The sequence below is a fragment of the Lagopus muta genome, chromosome 5, assembly GCF_023343835.1.
Source record: "Lagopus muta isolate bLagMut1 chromosome 5, bLagMut1 primary, whole genome shotgun sequence".
NCBI classification, from domain to species: Eukaryota; Metazoa; Chordata; class Aves; order Galliformes; family Phasianidae; genus Lagopus; species Lagopus muta.
This window is the reverse complement of record NC_064437.1, coordinates 3,397,659-3,418,142: the sequence shown is the minus strand read 5'-3', so window position 1 is coordinate 3,418,142 and position 20,484 is coordinate 3,397,659. Positions and strand designations below refer to the sequence as shown.

At 39.1% G+C, this 20,484-nt stretch overlaps 1 protein-coding gene across 11 annotated transcripts in view; it reads left to right on the top strand.

Annotated features, from left to right (window-relative positions):
* FGGY (FGGY carbohydrate kinase domain containing) overlaps positions 1-20,484 on the top strand; it is a 281,489-nt gene that overhangs the window by 192,915 nt on the left and 68,090 nt on the right. For 9 of the 11 annotated variants that reach the window (XM_048946340.1, XM_048946341.1, XM_048946339.1 and 6 more), the window contains one exon: positions 12,802-12,917. In XM_048946340.1, coding sequence (XP_048802297.1) covers positions 12,802-12,917 — 116 coding nt within the window. Of the gene's footprint in view, positions 1-12,801; positions 12,918-16,714; positions 16,965-19,576; positions 20,182-20,484 lie in introns of those variants that run through there. The other 2 variants (XM_048946347.1, XM_048946348.1) reach the window with 2 other exon arrangements.

Below are 20,484 nucleotides of genomic sequence, written 5' to 3'. Positions count from 1 at the left end.
TTTGTGTTGCTGTGTCTGCAGGCACACATGCGTACATGCAACAAGGGATACAGATTTTACCTTATTAAATTTGAAACTGTGCTTGGAGGAATATTGCTCAAGAGAATCACATCGCGCCAAGCTTTTGAAAATGCAGACTGGTTCGGAGAAAGCATTTTAATATATTGAAGCCTCAAGCCATCTACCTCTCTGCTCCTGAGAGCTCTACCTGAAAACTTCCAGGACTGAATAATTTAAGGTTTGGGGTTTTTTAATCTTTCTGCAAGAAATGCTAGTCTGATGTTTTATTTTCTTTAAGTCTGAACTCCACATAACTTTTTTTCAGAACTGTTTATCCTCACTCCAGACATGAACCTTGGAAAGGTGGCAGAAAAAACAAACAGCTGCTGTGTTTTTGGGCAGTCTGCATTCCTTTCAACTCACTGAGATCAGACTTGTGCTGAGATTTTCAAATTATTTGTCCTAGGGCTTAACCACTTTCACTCCTGCTTAAAAGTGAGGAAGTTTGCCGTACCAGTGCTTGTGAGAGCTGTCATGTGGAGCCCTAATGATTCAAGAGCTATGAATATATGATGTGTTCTTAGGGCTTTTTATTATTGCTTCATTCCAACTTCACCTCCTTCCCTAATCATCTTTCCATTTTTGGACTCTCTAGGTATTTTTTTTAACTTAATCATTTTTCTTAAGATATTCTAGGGAATTTTGTTTTCATTTTCTTTTTGGGCTAAATTTGATGCATGTAGAAGTGTTATTAATGACCAAGGTGGAGCTCTTCAAAAGCCAATCATGTTCCCAAAGCCCACAGTCGGAAGCAATCTCCTCCAGCCTTGGGATTCTTTCCCTCACAGGGGTTTGCTGGAGGAAGAATATGTTGTGTGGAGCTCGACATAAGAGGTGGAGGAAAAGGACAAGCAGTGATGTGTGGTGAACATTCTAAAGTGTTGGTGGCTGGGGCCGCCTTGTATGTTTGCCTGTCGGAGGGACATAAGAGTGTTGCTTTTACTTGCATCTTATCAGTAGCCTTATCCCATCGCTGTTTTTGTGATGAAGGTTAAATATGTTGGGCAGGATGCTGAGACCAAATGTGTGTTTACTAGCAACTAGAGTTAATGGAAAAACAAAGCAGTCAATCCAATTCCGAAGGGCTTTTCAGTTAACTATGCTCATTCTTCTCTTTGGGCCTTTTTCCAGCAAAGCACTTAGGCACGTGCTTAAAGTTAAAGCATGTGCTTAAGTGCTTTGCTGGTCTGGGTCCTTTGTTTGCTCAGCAGGCACGTTGGTATGAACAGGCTGTTGGTTGTACGAATGTTTGGGGAACTGTTCTTTTTACACTATTGATTTTTCTCCTCTGAACTTTTTGTTACTTAATTGCTCAGAAAAGATTTGTAATTTGAGTACGATATCCTACATGACACAAATAACAATTTGCAAACAATCTGCAGGCTGTCGATGGAGATTAATAGGCAGAGTTTATGAAGTAATTGTGTGCTTGGGAAAAATCAAGGGCAGCCCACTCAGAGGAATTTTCATTTGATGCCTTACTCCTGAGTAACATGGTTGGTAGTGCTTGTGGTCCAAGGACATCCTCAGGAACTGGAGGTACCTAACCATGGGTATGGCACATCCTTCTTCTTCACTGCCTTTTAGGTGAACATTCTTCTTATTTATGGATTTGATAAGCTGTTTGTTTTTGCTTTTCATTACTGCAGGGCTGCAAATCTTGTGTGCCATCCTCTTTATTCTTGTACCATCCATAGCAAGTCAAGAGAAGAGAACTCAAATTCAAACCTTAGGATTTCATTCTGCTTCTCACAACAGTGAAAGTTGCTCGTTTCACCTCTAGAGCCACTGTAGAGCAGAAGTGCATTAATTTTATTTTTGCCATCTTTCTTAAACTGCAAACCTCTTTATACTAAGGAAATGACTTAATTATGCAGAATGCTTATGCAAAGAGTGGCTTGTCTGATATAAGTGCTCCAATTGACACTGAGGGCATTACATTGTTCGTTCAGCTCAGATTACATGTGCCTAAGTCTTGGCAGAACCAAGCTCACAGACAAACAGAATTTTGCATAATTGCATTTTTACAATTGGTTCTTAATTCTTCTGACACTAAAATGTGCAGCACTTCTATGAAGTGTGATCTTTTTAATTTCATCCCTGGATTTTTTTTACAAGTATGGAAACTCTTGCACGGTTTTTTTCTTTATAAAGATATAAAGCAGTAAAGAAAGATCAGGGCATTGTTTTGTGTTTTTTTTTTTCTGGCATGTAACATAAGAATTTTTATTTGACTTTAAGTCCATTCTCTCTTGCATTTGCAAGTTTATTTTCTGCAATTTTTCCCTTTCTTCGAGAAAGGGAAAGGAATACTTGAGTGTTGTTAGAACTGCATGAAGGTTCATTAGAACTGTGGTAAGCTCCACCCTTCTAGTTCACCCATCACCTTTCACAGTATTTAATCTGAGGCAAGCTCAGGCATTACCCAGGCATTACCTGGGAGGGTTTGCTCCATCTCTGAGAGCGCTGTGGATGTTTATTCCCAGATCAAGCTGTTTTTCAAGATTTAAATGAACGTGAAAACCGCTGATGTCCACCTTTCCTGTGTAACAGGCTCTAAGCATCTGAAATGAGAACCGTACCGTTCTTATAGCCATTCTTCCAAGGGACCTGTGTTGATTGGTTTTATTGTTAGAACAAGTCAAAGAGGAGGTTCATTTTCTCCCAGTGCCTTCTGTCCAGCAGTAATTGTATCAGAGGGAAGAACAAGGGAGGAATTCTAGAATTGCCAACAATGTTGACTCCCTACTGGGTGGGAGGGGGGGTGTTGTAGTTCTTTTGATCATGCTGAAGTAGTGAGGGTTCATATTCTCCTATGTCATTTATCTCTGTTGTTATGATCAGGACTACTGCAAATTTCCATGTACCTAATTGTTAGTTATCTCTTTTTTTTTTCTGTTAAGGTTTTGGGCCCAATAATACCCATATCCTGTTACAATTGCATGATCACTTGTTTTGTTGCAGTGCCTTAACTGCTGCATTCTGAGTAATAATTAACCTGCACAGCTGACTTACCTGGATAGCAGCCTTACTTATTGTCTGTATTTGTGTTCCTACCAAATAAATAAGTGCTTTTACTCACCTCTGTAACCCATTTCCCAACTCCTGGTGGTTTTATAGTCTTTCTTTAATGTGAATGCAGTTGCAAACAACTGTAAACTATAATCTTTTTTGTTATTTTTACAATGAAATATACTCCAGAAGTAGGCTGAGAGCAGCGTGTAAGAGATTAAAGTACAAAGTAGCATGTGATGTACATGTTTTTCATGTGATTTAAATACCCTGCATTTAATATAGCCATAAGAAATGTTTTTAAGTTTTGACCAAATGTGTTTTGTACTTACGAATGACTTTTGATTGTTCAGATTATAAAATATGTTCTTAAACTGAGCTGAGTTCTGTGACTGGAGGTGAAACCACACCTCATTGCATGTGCAGGAATCTCTGACATGCATTTTTGATTCAGATCCACATGGCAGCCAAATCCTGTCATCTAACTTGAATCAGGCTTGAAGGTGTTTTGTCCATGTAAAGGATGGTTCAATACTGGAGTTTGGAGTGTGAAATCTGATCGGTCTCCATCAAAACGTAGTTACTAAAACTTTCTTTTATTGCGTTCCTCTTGGCAATTTTCCTGCTTCTGTTCTGGTTTCACTTAGCCTTTGTCTGGCCACAAGTGCATGACAGCCTGGGTTCCAGTTCAGCACATGCCTGACAAAGCTGGTAAAAACTCCATTAACTCTGCTGACAATTCTTCATATGCTTTAAGTGCCATGCTGAATTAGGATCTCAACAGTTTTAACTCGAGGAAAAATGCGTTATGTACTTGTGAAGTGGTAAAATCTTTCTTTCTAGCAAATTTGAGAAATATTTCTCAAAATATTGATCTTAGGTTGTTCCTGCTACCCTAACTCGATGGAATATTATGAGAACAGCTCAAACCATATCACAAAGTTTGGCATTGTTCGTGTCAGATTTGCAGTAGCAGAGGATATCAGTGTGTGCACTGCTGCTGGCCAGACGTGCTCTCAGCATCGTGCCATGCTTTCCAAACCTGGAAGAGTCCAAAATAGCTCATCGTTTGTGCTCCCTGAAGAAGAATGTTGGTGGTGCATGTCCCACATTGACTTTTCATGTGGTAGGGGGATGCCTGAAGTGTCACGGTGCCAACAACTGCAGCCTTCCTAAAAGCTGCTGATGCTGGTTCTGTTGCATAATGAAGCCTAACACAGCCAAGAGATGGGAGGGATACGTGTGGCCATGTGAGGACCGATGGCTGAAGCAGCAGTTACTGCTGGCAGATGTGTGAGGTGATGCGTGTGGATGTGTGAGTAGTGGTGTGCTCCTCTTATTGTGTAACAGGAAACAATATATATATTTTAAATACAGCCTCTTTATTGAAATAGGTATTTGATTTCCTATTGTTTACTTGAAATACTGACCTTGAAAGAGTCTGTTTTTCTGAAGTGCTGCTGATGCTGCATAGTGGCATAGGTCTGGCTGGAGGGCAAGTGCCTGATGGTCATCTGGGTGCATGGGCTTCATTGCCAGTTTTGCTGTTCATTTGCATTGTCATTTTGGGATGATTTTTATAATCTCTCCTTTGCTTATTAAGGTTTTAAAAACTGTGGTGGTAGAGATAGATTTATTTGTGTATGCTTCTTATTCCTCTCATGTCTGAAGCTTCAGGCCATAGTTGTGCATAGGAGGATTTCTGGTATGTTCAGCATGATGGTATCTGTCTTTCTGCCCAGGTCACTGGACTAAGTCTCAGGATTCAATTCAGGGCTCTGACTGATGGTTATCCTTTGACCCTTGGCCAAATCTCTCCATTTCTTTTTCCCCTGTTTGCCATTTTTTCATGGAATGGATTAATATTTCCAGCCCCACATGCTATGTCTGATTTGTCTAGACAATACATTTTTGTGTCTAGGACTGTGCCTCATTATGTGTTTTTCAACAATGCCGAAGACAATGGGCTTGAATCTTAGTTGGATGTCTGTAATATAAAACAGAACAAAATTAATTAAAAAGAAAAAAAGCAGTCTGACTGCTTGCTTCCCCTTGCCTCATGACGTGGTGAGGCATATGTGGGTGGATAAGATATTCTTATTTTATAGTTTTTCATCCAACTCAACATGTTTAGCTAAATGCATCCCTGGTAGGAATCCACTGAAATTACTGGATATGCTCAGGGGATTAATCTGACTTGCCATGCTGCTTTTGGGATGGGTGTTTCCCTTCAGGCCTGATGACATAACTTCTAGGAAAACTGAATTTTAAAATCTAATGCTCTAAGGCTTTTAATAGCTTGTTCCTAAAGAGAAGCATACTTTTTTTTCTTCTCAATTGGACTCTGTTACAAATAGTAAAAGAAATACCTTCTCATTTAACTTTGAGGTTCATCTTCTCTTGTATGACTTTATTTGACATTTGCAGTGTTTGATGTGTTTGTTTATATTTACTAAAGACAGGCTTCAATAGATTCCAGCAAACAATTACAGACATGTACATCTTCCCAATCCTGAGTACATATCTGTATGTATATAAACACATGTGTGTGTTATTTCAAACCTCTGGCAAGATGTACAAAGGTTACATTCTTAAGGTGCCTTAGACAACCCAGGGTTTTATTTATGGGGGCTGATCCTTAGAGTCTGAGTGTCACAGTATTGCTTTCCCCAACAATATGTCATTGAGTTTGAAGTATTTCTGTATAATACAACATCAATCTCATACCTCTTCTGTAGCACAGACAACATCTACGCTTTATATTTCTCAAGAGACTTCTGAGCCCATTATAGTGGCAATTAGAGGTCACTCTGAGTTCTGGCTGGGATGGGCAGTTGATAGTGCAATTTAAAGGACATTGCTGATTCTAAATCTTATGCTGCTATGGAGTCTTTGAAAATGATCCTATTGTTCTGTTGTTTTCTGTTTGTTTTTTACTGTCAGAGTGGCATCCAGTGTTTAAATATAACATGGAATCTTGTCAGGGAGTGGCTGTAATCAGAGGAGATTAATTATAGCTGTGGGTGTAGAAAATTGCAGATGTGTATTGTATTTTTCAGGCAATAAAATCTTTCCCTTTAAGTAAGCAACATATTTGCTTGGAAAATTCTGTAACGTAAAAAGCTAGCCAAAACCTCCTGAGAGTTACAGCATAAACACCAAATTCTGCAGTGTAGTTTCAGTTAATTACTTTTCCCACCCTTTGCAAAAATAATTGATCTCTCTTTTTTTAATTGTCAAATTGAAAAACTTTCTTCCCTGCTCCTTATTGCTAATGGCCCTGAGTGAGACTTCATCACAGATCAGTGTATGCTCAGAGTCCTGCTTCTGTGTGCTGTATCCTGGCAAGAGGCCTGAAAGCCCACAGTAATACATCTGTCTGCCTTGAGATGTGTCCTCACTGAGGTCCTGGAAAAAAACTGCGAGGAAACAATGTTATAGCTCTGCAAGCAACTGTGTTGTATTTTCTTCTTGGATGCTGTTGGGAACATCTATGATACTGAGATAAAATCTGATCTAATACCTCAAACTCTGAAAAGAAACTCTCATCTCGGTGGAAATAAAGCAAAACTGCTGCCTGTTACAGCCCAGTGCATTTCCTCTTGTGATAGAGCGGGTTTTAAACACTCATGTGATGCCTGGGTCTGTTGGTCAGAGATGTGAAGGAATCCCAGTGCCTCAAGGGCTGTCTCTAAGAGCATAGCTCTTTCATAAGAGTATGGTGCTCTGTCATGGGCTGTGCTTTGCCAGGAAGATTTGTGGTAGAGGAAGGGAGATGGACCTGTTTGACATTATTGAAGGAAAGTTATGCGCCCAGTTCAGTGAGGCTTCTAACTTTCCCAGGTGCAAGAGAGAGCAGAGCTGCTGAGCAGAAGGCCATGAATTTTTGTTTCCATTGAGCTTTAATCTCATTGATTGTGAGGGAATCTCTGAGCCCCATATGAATTCACAGAATGGCATTAAGGAAAAAATGGAGAGCATACACTATCTTTGCTGAAACTCAAATACTTTCAATGCATATTTTAAGGAAAGGCTGTGCAAAAGATGTAGCAGTATATCTGAGTCTGAAAGAGAAATTATGCTGAAAGTGTACAAGGTCTTACTCAGACACTATGTCACTGCATTCGTTTCAATGTATGCAGCTTAGAGGTCCCAAGCTGTTTTCCATCCTGGTTGCTTTGGTGGATTGGTGGCTTCCACCAGACTTCCCTACTTACAGGAAAAAGTCTTTCCTACTAAAACTTTTTTGAAACTGAAGTGCTGTTTCCTTCAAAACTCTAAATGGCAGGCAGACTACTTTTTATTAGAATTATTATTAATGTTATTCAGAGCATAGAAAGGATGAATCCAGTAGAATTTGTCGCTAATTAAAACAATGTCCTTGCTACCTTTGTTGCAAAGACCTCTGAGTGCAATGGGAATGTGTCTGCTAGTTGTTCCAAACTTGCTTCTCCATCTCTTTCTTTTTGGCATGCTTAATGTTATGTTAGAAGGAAGTCCTTGTCAGGAGTCAGAATCACAGAATGGCCAGGGTTGGAAGGGATCTCAAAGATCGTGACGCTCCAACCCCCCTGCCGCATGCAGAGCCACCAACCTCCACATTTAATATTAGACCAGACTGCCCAGGGCCCCATGCAACCTGGCCTTGGACACCTCCAGGACGGGGCATCCACAGCCTCTCTGGGCAGCTGTTCCAGCACCTCACCACGCTCTCTGTAAAGAACTTCCCTCTGACATCCAACCTAAATCTTTCCTTTCTCAACTTAAAACCATTTCCCCTTGTCCAGCTGTTATCTACCCTTTCAAAGAATTGACTCACCTCCTGTTTGTAGGCTTCCTTTAGGTACTGAAAGGATGTCCTCGTAGGGGAGGTGCTCCAGTCCCCTGATCATCTTCATGGCTCTCCTCTGGACCCTCTCCAACAGCCCTCTGTCTTTCTTGTACTGGGGGCTCCAGACCTGGACACAGTACTGCAGATGGGGTCTCACAAGAGCAGAGTAGAGGGGGACACCTCCCTGTCCCTGCTGGCCACCCCTCTGCTGATGGAGCCCAGGATACCATTGGCTTTCGCACTGAATCGCATTGAGCTGCTGTGCTAAGACAATGGATTTGGGCAAGCAGGAATTTCATAGGATTTAAATCAGAGTATTAATAATAAAAAGTAGTGGGGTGCTGTAAATATTAGGGACTTGAGATTTGGATGGTTGGGTAGATGGAACAGACCCTGACATGTTTTGGTTTGTCTACATGCAATTAAAGAGCTGTTGAATAAGTGAAATGAGTAAAATGCAGACAGCACATGTGAAGTGGAGCACACCCAGACTTGGCCCTGTGGTTTAACGCTAATCTACCCAAGAGTTTGATAGTAGTGACTGAGTGACAACAGGTGCAGCTCTTCTTACACTGCTGTGAACTCCGCTCACAGCTCTTTGATTCTTTTTAGCAAGCACTTGATGTGGGCAGCATGCCATACATTTTATACATTCCAAGTCTCAATGACTAGATGTCACATTTTTTTTCTCCTATTACCTGGGAGGTATTCCCCTAAGACAAATTACCCTCTTCTTTTCCTGTTTTCCCCCGAAGTAGCCAGATACAGCAGGTAGGCAGAAACACTGGTATGACAGATTAACAGGGATGTATATGGAAGTAGTAATCTGGTTTTATTCAGAAGATCATGTCTTAACATACATGACATTAGTTATATGGAGCAGAGAATAATTGCACGTTATTACTCTGTGATAATGTCTGCTGTATTTCAAGCTCTTGAAGCAGCCTAGTTCTGCTTAATATAAGGCCTGGATGGTGGGAGTGTGTGTGCTATGTCTTAATTTTTTGTCTGGAACATTTTTGTAAAAACAGCAAAACTTTTTTTTGGTGAAAAAACCTCAAGACTGGGATGCATAATTTGCAAGGACATTGACAGCTTGGTCCAGATGTCAGGATGTGGAGAAGTTTGAGCAGAACCTAAGCCTTGGGTTTCATTTTGAATTCAAAATCTGTTTTGAATTTCAAGTTTGCATAACAAAAGGAAAAATGTTTTGATGTTTTGACAGTTGCACTCCATTGTTTCAGATCTGTTTCTTGCTTTTAGAACCTCATATAGCTTTCTCAGCTGTTGATTGCTTGTGGCTTGAAGTAAATCTGTCCAACAGACTACAGAAAGTTACTTTATCCTACTGCATGGCATTGCTTTTGGGACCTAGCCGTGCTTTATCGTAGCTTCTGCAGAGCTTAGTTTTGGTTGCATTCCTCAGCAGGTGCAGTTAGTTCATTACCACAAAGTCTCTTTATGTGTGACCCAGATTGCAAGGGCTTTTTTTTTCTTCATTAAAATGATCCGTATTTTGTGCTTAAACTCTTGCAGTACTAATGATGCCTGAAAAATCAATTAAGTTCATTAGTTTGAATTAATCTCTAACCTGCTTGGATGAATGAAGCAGATGCTTCTCCTTTGGAATCAAGAGCAAAGCTTCTATTCACTTCAAGGTGATCAAGATAAGAATACTTGCCTTTTAAAGCTGGGAGCTGACTCGTGTTGCAGGCTAACTAGCATTGTACCCAGCACCTCGAATGGCAGATCATGTGGGAATACCTTATGAGGTCACTTTTCAGGGAGGAAACTTGTTTTGTTGTTGCTGTATTAAAGGTAAGCGTTCTTAATGACAGGACTTCTATATTAAGTCTTATACCCCAAGGTAGGAAGACATCTAGAAGACCCCTGCCATTACAGAATATGGACTGAAATGTATTTTGTTGTCGAAGGCAGCAAGTGCTATCCCAGCAAAGAACAGACCAATGCATAAAACTGTGGCAACTCTTAAATAGGTAATATTCAAATCATGATAAAGCTTTCTGTAAATTATTTTTAGATGCATTTTCATGCAGGTAGAAAAGACCATATAGTGTTTCCCATTTTTCTTTGAGTGTTTCTGATTTCCTTCTCTCCAAGGAGCAAGACAGAGTATGAGAAGAATTCTCAGAATGGGAAGACAATGTGAGCATAGCCCATTTATTTTAACTACCTCTGAGTACCTGAGTTGCTTTGGCTGTGAGTCTAGTTTGCCTGTATCTTTTTGGAGGTTAATGAGGGCAGCTGGTTCCTTTCAGACAGCATTTTGGGAGGTATCAGCATATGCTCAACCACTGCACTTGGAAGCTCATGTTTTTCTTATGAGGACATACTGAGATTCTGGTCGTACAGGACATCAGCACATCCACAGCCAGTTCTCAGCAAGAGATGTGCAAGAGCTCAAAACTAGACAGTAAATAAAAGGGATTGTGTAATATGCCACGCTTAGCCAAATCTACTTTGTAATGAATGTGGCAGTGATTTTTTTTTCCTGGGGCTCTTGGATGCAAATAGGATCCTATGGTTCTTTGTAGACTAGAATTTGTTTGTTTGTTTGTTTTAAAAAAAGAAAGCAACCAACCAAACCTCTAAACATAAGCATATTCCTGTTGAAAATATGATTTACATAAAATAAAATTTTCCATGTAAAAGTGCTGCTTATTTCAGTGGGAATATTCTGAGTGAAACATCTTGTTCAGAGCAGAAAAGGGGGAAATTATTCGTATTTGGAATATGCTTGAAGAAAAGAATCTTCTCTTTTCAGTGTCTGTCAGCCTAGCTCAATATGGCCTGTGCTTCTGAGGGGTTCTGCACCATGTCTTCTGAAGTCCTGTGCTGGACGAGGCAGCCAGGAAAGGATGGTTGCCTGGATTATTACTTATAAACTCAACACCTTTGAACCCAGTGATTCTGATAGCAAAATAAAGGGAGATTTAGCTTCTATCAGTCTCCTTCTCAGGATCAGTTGCTGCAAGTCTGTTGTTTGTGACCAAATAATTGAGGTAGTGCTGTGAGGTAGGGGAAAAGAGGGAGTATGCTGCAGCAAACATTAGTACCTTTTCTGTTTAATGTCTGGCCTTCATCTCATAAAATCTAGGAGTTGCTGGTAATGTAAATGCTTTGGTTCTTCCGCTTCCTCTTCACTGATCAGTCTTTTGGATGCAGATTTTCCAAGTCACCATTTGAGCTATTGCTTCATTGTGGGGATAAGCTGGAGGGGAAATGCCAATAAAACAAATATGTATCTATGCCACTGTATCAAAAATGTGAGGAAACATGAAGAAACTATCCTGTCTGCGTGTATAGAGGCTCTCCAGGCTATAGGAATTGAGCACATCTGTGTGTAATTGTTAGAGCATCTTATCAGGCAAGCAGCAGGAACTTGGACCAATGCAGCTACGTTCTTCTGAACCATGTAGTAAAGTTAATTGGTCATTGTGAGCATGTCAAGCAAATCCATTAACTGAGATTCTTGAGCTGTAATTTAAGAGAGCAGAATGCCCTTCTGCAATATACAACTTTCTCCTAGATATTAAGAATCTGTATAAGGCTGTGGATATACTTAGCACAGGCCAGTCTGTCCCCTGTTCACAACGTTTCACTGAGCTATATATATGTAATGCTGCTTAGAGTGAGCTGCATGGAAGAACTGGCCCCTGCAGGTGTAAAACCTGCTCTTCAGGGCCCAGCGAGCTGGCTAAGTTTCTCTTTGGATAAGCGTGGAGACTCAGAGGGATCTGCTTTATCAGCTTTGAAAGTGAGAAGCCATGACATCTAGTTGTCATAGGGCTTTTTTTCAGGATGTGGCAGCTGTTCATAACATTGGTGTAATTACAAAAATGCATATTCTGTTTTGACTTTTGATGATAATTTGTTATGATTTGGTACTTACTGCGTTTGGGAAAACATAATGCACTATTGTTTCACTCTTTATATGTACATTTTTTCCTAATGTCATGAAATGATCTTTCATTGAATTTCTGTGTCCTAATTTTTCCTTTCAGTAAGAGCTGATTTGGGGAAAATACCATTATTAATGCCTTTTAGCTTACTGACTTATGAAAAATGATTGAATACTGATCTGAGGTAGTTCTTAGCATTTGGACAGGCAGCAGTGTATTAAAATACAATGTCTCCTGGAACATATTTTGGAGGGAAATGGTATGTTAAGAGTATGGATCACTTTAGGAGAAGTATAAGTGTTTGTGATGCTGTACTGTCGTGGTGAAGTTCATCATTTACCATTATCAGCAATGAGACCTGAATCAAAACCTTTAATGTTGCATTCACTTGCATCATGGCTAATGCTATTTCAACATTTCACTGAACTGTCATCAGCTTCTACTGAAACACAGAGCTGATGATAGTGGTACTTAAACACATGCTGGACAGAAGCTCTGACAGTTCTGTGCAATTTACTTGAACACATTCACCTGGCAAAGGCATTTTTATACCTGCAGGTATTGAGGCAGTGCCATTTAATTATCAGTGCATGCATCTTCTGCAAATTGTAATTCAGCTTGCACGTAAGAAATAGGTTTTCTAAGAACATACTTCAAGCAAAACATTTCTACTTAGGTACAGCCTGGAGAAGCAACAACTTTTCCCTGAGCTGCTTGCTGAAGGGCTGTTATGTTCATGCCATAGAAGCTGCATGGCCGGACTGACTGATTGATGCAATCAAGTGGCTAGACAAGGAGCTGTTACAGCAGAAAAACATTTTAAACATCAGGTTTTTTAAAGGTGTCTCAAGGCTTACAGTCCAAACATTAACCAGTTTAAATAAATAAATTGTTAGCATTATGCTTGGGACTTTTGAGCAGTGATTAAAGAGATAGTTTTGTGCACTTTTAAAATGATGTGTTCTCTCCTTTCAGGTCCTTATGTACGCTAGTGTGCAAGTGGACGTATGCTTCAGATGGAGGTTGGGATGACAGTTTCTGGAAGATGATTGGCTTGGAAGATTTGGTGAAGGACAAATATGAAAAAATAGGTGTGTTGGAGGGAAAAAAATGCTTATGGCAGCTATTGTTAGCATGTTTGTAACCCATACCAATGTCCTTTACAGTAATTTTCCAAAAATGGACTTTTGCTTGTTAGTATCTTCGTACTGTTTCTCCACTCTCTTTGAGCCTGAGTTTAATTAGAATGGTAGGCTTGCTAATAGCAATTCCTACAGCAGATATTCATTAAAAGTCCATAATGTTCATATACCAGAAAATTTCCAGGATAACTTTATTAGACTTTCCCTGTTAAGTTAATGGACTTTTAATGGATGTCCTAAGCAGACATGTCATTAACAAGAATATTACCAGACATGAATTAAAATATGCTCGTTCATCAAAGTTAATTATCTGAAATTTCCTTTGATTTTTTTAATGTCTAGTACTTTGAACAAGTTTGTACAGTAGTTAAAATGCAGCAACATGAAATAGAAATGGCACGGGAAGGACTGTAGTGAAGTGAAACATAATGAAATTATGAACTGTTCTGATCATCACAAAATATACTATAAGCTATTTTCAGATAGATAATTGTATCTGAAAACTTCCTTGAGTAGATTTCAGCATTTCCCCCTGCCAATGAAAGTGCTTACTCAAAGGTATAAAACCTACTGAATATAAGGTTTGTAGCTTTCTGAGGTTTTGGTGACAAATGTTACAGGAATGGTATTGAAACATGTGGCTTTTAGCAAATCTTCTACTGCTTAAAGTAAGACTTGCAGCAAATACATGTTTTTAGCAGAAAATAAATGTCTCAGCAGCTGATGGTCTTGTGGAATAGTATTTTTAAGATAAATTATTTACGAACTGTAAGTTAAGGCTTTAATACAATATTTATGCAATACACTTAAAAGGCAGCGCAAAACAATTTGCCTCTTTAAGTAACTCAACATACATGTTTCAAGTACCCATTAATAAAAAGGACCTTTTTGTTGTGATGGGGGCCTCATAAAGCTGATCTGTTCATGGCTCAAAATTTGGCAATACGAGAATAATGAATTTGCAATATGAGGTTTATAATTTTTTCAAAATACAATATTTACAGAGCAAATCAGTAAATTAGCTTCAGTTGACAGGTGCTTCTTGGAAAAAAAGAAATTATTTTCAGTTAACAGGAAAAGCATCTGTTTACTTGGACACTTGTACTGATTTTCAAACAAATAACCATCAGTCTAAACCCTGTCTTATAGTTGTCTCTGTACTTGTGAAAAAGACAGTTATAACACTGTTCCAGTGAAAATTGGGGGTTTTATTTGGTTTACTGAATGTTAAGTGTTACCTAACTTACTAGGAACACTCTTAGTGAGCTCAGCTTTCCTTTGCTTAATTTAAATTAATGAAAGCAGTATAGGTCCATCTACCAGGGAAGTGCCATTCATTGACTGCAGCAGCACTGGTCGAGCTGCAGCGGGAACAATCTTGCATTATGGAAGACCCCCTGGCAGCTCCAGAAGTGTCAGCACTATTGGTGAGGAAGCAGCATCACATAGACCTCCTCCCAAGAGCCCAGGAATGCTGCTCTAAGCACAACAAATAAGGGATCAAGCCTTTGACAATCTCAGTTGAGTCTGTATTTCTAATACTGCTTCAGGCAATGTCCCATGAAATGAACTACCTCAGTTCCCATTAACTTTAGCACGTTATACAAAACGAAAGCTATTTGTTTAAGTAACTCGTATGGTCAGCAGTGTGTTTATAATACTGTGCTGTGCCTAACAGAACAGAATGCTAAGCAGTACATTTAGCTGCCTTACAGATTAAGGAACTCGAAATTGACAGATAACCTGGGTAGGAGTAGGTTGGTGGGAAACTGTGCAAGGTCAAAAACTCCTCTTCGAATAAAAATATAAACAAGACCCTAATAAGTCTGAAGTAATTCTTATGGAATTTCCCTTTTGTTCTCCTGTAGAGCTTGCCCAAGCCCAGATACGTCTGCTCAAGGTTTCTTTAGCTCAAATAAAAGGATATATTTTAATGTCTGCCCGTTCCCATTGAAAAGAGTGATAGGACAGATAGGGGAGAAAAATACCACTAAAAGATTAGAAGCACTAGGCTGTGAATCATAATTTCTTTCTAAAGAAAGCAAAAATCACAAAATAAAATCAGCTGAATTTTCTTATTGTAACAGAAATATGTAGTTTTGCCAGTTTTCAGGGTGGAAATGTTATTCATTCTTAAATCTGTAATTGAAGTTGGTGTTGCTTCCAATCAGAGGATGAATAATTATGACTGGAAGGTTTTTTGAAGTAGCTTTAACTTTCATGACACTGAAAATATGTATGGAAATTACCTGAGAGAAACTTATTTAATGTACTTATTTTTTTTTATTCTGATAAATACGCTTTTCAGCATCACTTTAAAAGGTCTTGCCCTTTAAGAATCTGTTTACTGTAATCAGAGCAGTGCTTGTGGTTCCAGGTACTATGCTTCTTGTAGTTTCAGTTTAATGTAACGTATAACCTTGTTGATTAAGGATGACCCTCACTTCTGACCTTTAGCATCATCCACAGACCTTTCCCACATCAAAGTGTGGGTTCACATATGAAAATTCCCAGGCCTTTGACATTTTGCGTTTCTCAGAGCAGAGTAACCTTTTGGGGACTCCACAGAATAAGTTGTCTGTGTACTTTGTGAACGTTCCAATCGCTTTGGTGAAGGTAAAGATTTGTATCTGGAAATATTCTAAAATTTATTGATCTCATTAATTTGCCCACCAAGAGAGCAGAAGATGGCTTGTATTCAAAACCACTGTGAAAGCATTGCGTACTACAAGCATTAGCATTTATCTGTTGTGGTGAAAATGCATGACAAGTATCTCTTTGTGGTATTCTAAAACCTAGAAGGACATTAACAATTCCTTTAAAATTTCATGTGCTGTAGACCTCTTAGGGTACTGCAGTGTGTATTCCATTTGGAGGAAAAAGACTGATAAATTTTCACCACGACTCTCTACTTCAGGGGCTACTTAAGGGACCAGATAATGATTTCTTATTGAATGGTAATATTTTATTCTGGGTCTGTTTTTGTTTGAAAATGGCTCAATTTACCTGGGAGAACACTGTGTGTACTACCCGGCACTGTTCCTGTGTGTTGTGTATGGAAGGCTGACACGTTGTTGACAACCCTAGCTCTTTGCCATCTCTTGACCATAAGCCCTCCCTTCATTCCAGGACACTGAGACCTGGAATTTTGATGGTTTCATGTGCTTACCTAGGCCATTTCTGAGTGTCCTGAAAAGTAAGATCTGTTGAACTGCAGAAATATGTGAATATTCATATCTAATGTTCTTTAATTTGTATCACTTACTCATAAATTAATAATAAAGAAAACCTTATCCAGTTTAGGATTTTGACAAGGTAGCTGTGACTCTTTTGATATGTTACCACAGAATCACAGAACTGTAGGCGGTGGAAGGGACCTCTAGAGATCGAGTCCAGCCCCCTGCAAAGCAGGGCCCCTACAGCAGGCAGGTTATCATTCTTACTGTGAGAAAGCTTTACAATATGAGGGATTTTCAGATGTGGGTAAGTGAAGCCTTTTGGTCTTTTAAGCATTCAAACAATTAAGAAAATTGCGAGCTTTTTGTTCATGAAGATTTCATATGAACAGTTATAGTGTTGCATATGCTATTATGTACTTCCGTATACAAAACTAACAGAGGTAATGATATTGTGTACTCTGTTGTTTGCACTTAGCATCCTTTTGCTTTTGTGTTTTGTTGGAAGCAATCCATTTTAATCCTTGTAAATTCTATTAATTTATTTACATTTTAGGGTGAAAACGGAAGAATCAGCGCAGGGTGGGAGAATAGAGTGAATATTAACTTACATTGCAGCAATCTATTAGTTCAGCCAATTTTCTAACTTCTGTAAGGCCTTTGATGCCAGGTCTTCCAAAGTTTATGAGGGATTATCCTTGAAGGCTAGAAGAGGCAGATGATGATTTTTATTCAGGTCAACTCATAACTGCCAGTTCTTCACAAAACTGGGTTTTAAGAATGAGCTTTAAACATCACACTTCGCAAATAGTAGACAATGGTAAGTAAAACATTTCTCTTCCATATGGAATCCTTTCATCTTTTTTGTCTTCTCCTACTCCCAATAAATTAAAACAGGTTACAATTTTGAACTAAGTTAAAACAATGAATCACAGGATATTTACACTTATCTGTGGAATTTACAAGTGAAGAGTGTTCCAGATGTATTAACATTTTTTTTCTGGCTTCCTGTCACTTCAAACCATCCAAGAGCTGCAGCAACTGTGAAGGAGGTGAAACTGGCACAGTGCAAAGCAGTTTTAGGGTTCCTCCTGCCTCGAGGCTTGAGGCATTTTCCATAATCTGTGATTCATCAGTAACAAGTTATTTTTTCTTAGAAAAGTGACATTGACCATTGACTTCTACTTTTTTTTAAGTGTTGAGGTCACTGAATCACATGAATGGTTGAGGTTAGAAAGCATCTCTGGACATCATGTAGTCAGAATCCACTGCTCAAAGCAGGGTCATCTGCAGGAGGTTGCTCAGGGCTGTATCTTCAGTTTTGAGTATTTCCAAGGATGGTGACTCCAAAATCAACCTTTTCCAGTGCGTTGGCCAGCCTTTCTCAATAAGAATGTTTATTCTTATGATTAAATGTATTTTCATGTATATCAGCTTGTGGGCATTGCTACTGCATGCCACTGAGAGGAGTCTTGCCCTGTAATAGAAATTTAAGTAGAAACCTATAAATAATACAAGCTATACAGTTGTGCATGCAATCCTAGTGACATACTGTACCAAACCAGACTCTGATTCCTGCAGCTTTGAAAGTACAGCAGTAGTCACATCATCTACACTGATGATGCTTGTTGAGCTGCAGTATCTAGAGATGCTGTTAGGAATAACATACTGTAGGTTTCAGAAATACAAATGATTGGTGTATTGAAATTACTGATTGCAAGCAAAATGGGAGGTCGGGCAGCTGACTTTAAATGCCAACATGTTACGTCTAGGTACTTAGAAAGACATTTAAATACATGTACTGTATACCTACATGCATGTCAGCTTAATGAGTAGTGAACCATGCATTATAAAAGATGTTCATTCTGCACTATTTCACTGAAATATGAAGATGACAACTCAGTCATGTCCATCAGCATACATGCTTACTGATCCAATGATGCAGAATGTTTTTTCTCTTGACCTCTAACCAGGAAAGCTTTTCATTTCTCCATGAGGTAGCTCTCTTTCATTTGGACAAGAAGAAATAGTATTTATTGAAGTAGGCTCCTGTGGTCTGCAAACCAACTTTTCAGCTTAATGAATCAAGATCTGCCTGCACTTAGGTTGCTTTTGCCAGTATTTAGCAACCTAACAGGTCTGCCTTAAGTAATTGTGTGTTAGGTAGTTGAGATGTAGTGCAGTCAGAAGCATAAGCTGTATGGAAGGATGGGATGGAAAGAACCCGAATGAGATTTGCCTAAAGCTGCTATGGCAGCTCACGTAGACAGAGATGAATTTTGAACTGAAGAAAGCCCAAGTGTTTTTGTTTAACCGAGTGGTTTTCTCACTTTTAAATAAGCTGCCCTATAGTAATTTGTTTTGATTTTTCTGGAAGAAAATTCTCATGTTTTCAACTATCAACTGAGAAATTTTACCAAGGATATTTCTATATTTAAAAAGTAAAAAATCTGACCATTTATAACACTTTTTTAACCACCATACCATTAGTTCTAAGAAAAAATGAATACTATTTTTGCATTAACATAACTGTCCTGCTACATTCTTCTCTGAATGTTAGCCACTTCTGCTCTCCAGCTAGATTTAAGAGTTGTATTAAGTACATTCATCAGTAAAACATGATTATTGTATGTAATGGTAACTTATTTTATGTGAGATGGGGTTGATGACAACAGTAGAACTATATTACTCAGATTCTTTGCATATCCCAGAATTCTGGCGTTCAGTGATTATTATATGAAACAAAAATTGGGAATTGCCTGCAAGCATTGTAATGAATTCACTGTGTAAATGGGCTATTCCAAGTATTAGCAAATCTTTGGAGAAAATGCTCCACAAAGCTTCTAATACTGTGGCTCAGAGGAGGTTAAAGAACACCTGTGTTTTTTATTCCTTGGATTACTCAAATGGGCAGTGCATCTTTCTACTGATGGCCGGAGAAGTGGTGTGTGCCCCATCCCTGGAGGTGCCCAAAGCCAGGCAGGTTGGGACCATGGACAGCCTGATCTACTGGGTGGCAGCCCTGCCCATGGGAAGAGGCTGGAGCTGAGTAGTGGTCCTTAGGGTCCCCTCCAACCTAAACCATTCTGTGATTTAAAAAGTATTTAAATGACCTGTTTTAGGGAGGTGTCTGTGAAACAGAGACAGAATGTATCCTTTATTTTTCTTTCTGAGGGATTGCTATACCCCTTCAACTTTGTTTGTGTCAAGTTAGTGAAGAAAAGGAGCAACCCCTTTTCCTTTTCTTTCTTCTGTATTTTTATGCACTTATACAGCCAAATTTAATTGCATATGCAGTGCAGTCATGTTCTGCATGATGGATGAAAAGCTGTTCTCAAGTGGATGAGTATGTCATGACTGAATTAGCTGGCCCCCTGCTTTTGTTATTTTAAAAAGGTCTATGTACTAAAAAAACTAGTTCTGTTAAATATTAGCAAGACTGTAGAGTGAGTTCTGATCACTGAAATTGACTGAAGATGTATTGTCTGCCTTGTGTGTTACGTCTGGTAAATAGCTGGTTGCTGTGGTGACTGCCTAAAAGGTAGAGGGTCATTGGTACCACATAAATTCTTTAAACAAAACTTGATCATAGCAAATTCTAACATTAGTCTTCAAAAAAGGATTAAAGAGGAGGAAGAGATTCAGACAGCTTTTTCCTTTTGTAAACTTGCTGCTTTATAGGGGAAAAATAGCTAGAAATAATATGTCTCGTACGAAGTGAAAAGGTTGTGGATTAAGGCATTGCCTTGGTGAAACAGCTGTACGAATGTGAAACAGAAAGTTCTCCAGCTTCAGCTATTATGGGTTTGTTTGGCTAGGTCTAATTTTGGAAATCGTTATAGCAAAGGTAAATGACTTGCACAGGAGACTACTGTAAACAAAGGACTCGATACATTTACTTTGGCAGGAGGCTTGAGAAGACTCGGTCCTTTCACTGCCTCTTTTTTACAGCCTCTGAAATACTCTCACTGACTGCCTGTGTACGCGGGCGGCTCATTTCCCTTCCTCCCCCTCTGGCAGCTTCTTTTCCATGACAGGTAGGATTTAAGGGTGGCAGCACCTGCTGTTGAATTGCTGGTGAGTAGCTGTGCGATGCCTTTATTCTTGTGGTAGCTGTCCCTTGACTTCAAGAGCCACTGCATTTTGCTCAAGTAAGAATCTCCATTCTCTACGAGCCAAGTACTGGTGTACAATCTGTTTCAAATACTTTGCTTTTCAATTGTGGCTCCTCTGTTTGCAATGTTACATCTTTTACCTTATCTTTTAATAGCTTTATAGCTACAGACTGCAGGTATACCGGTGCTTAGCTGAATTTTCTACTTTTTCAGTGAGGATTAGAG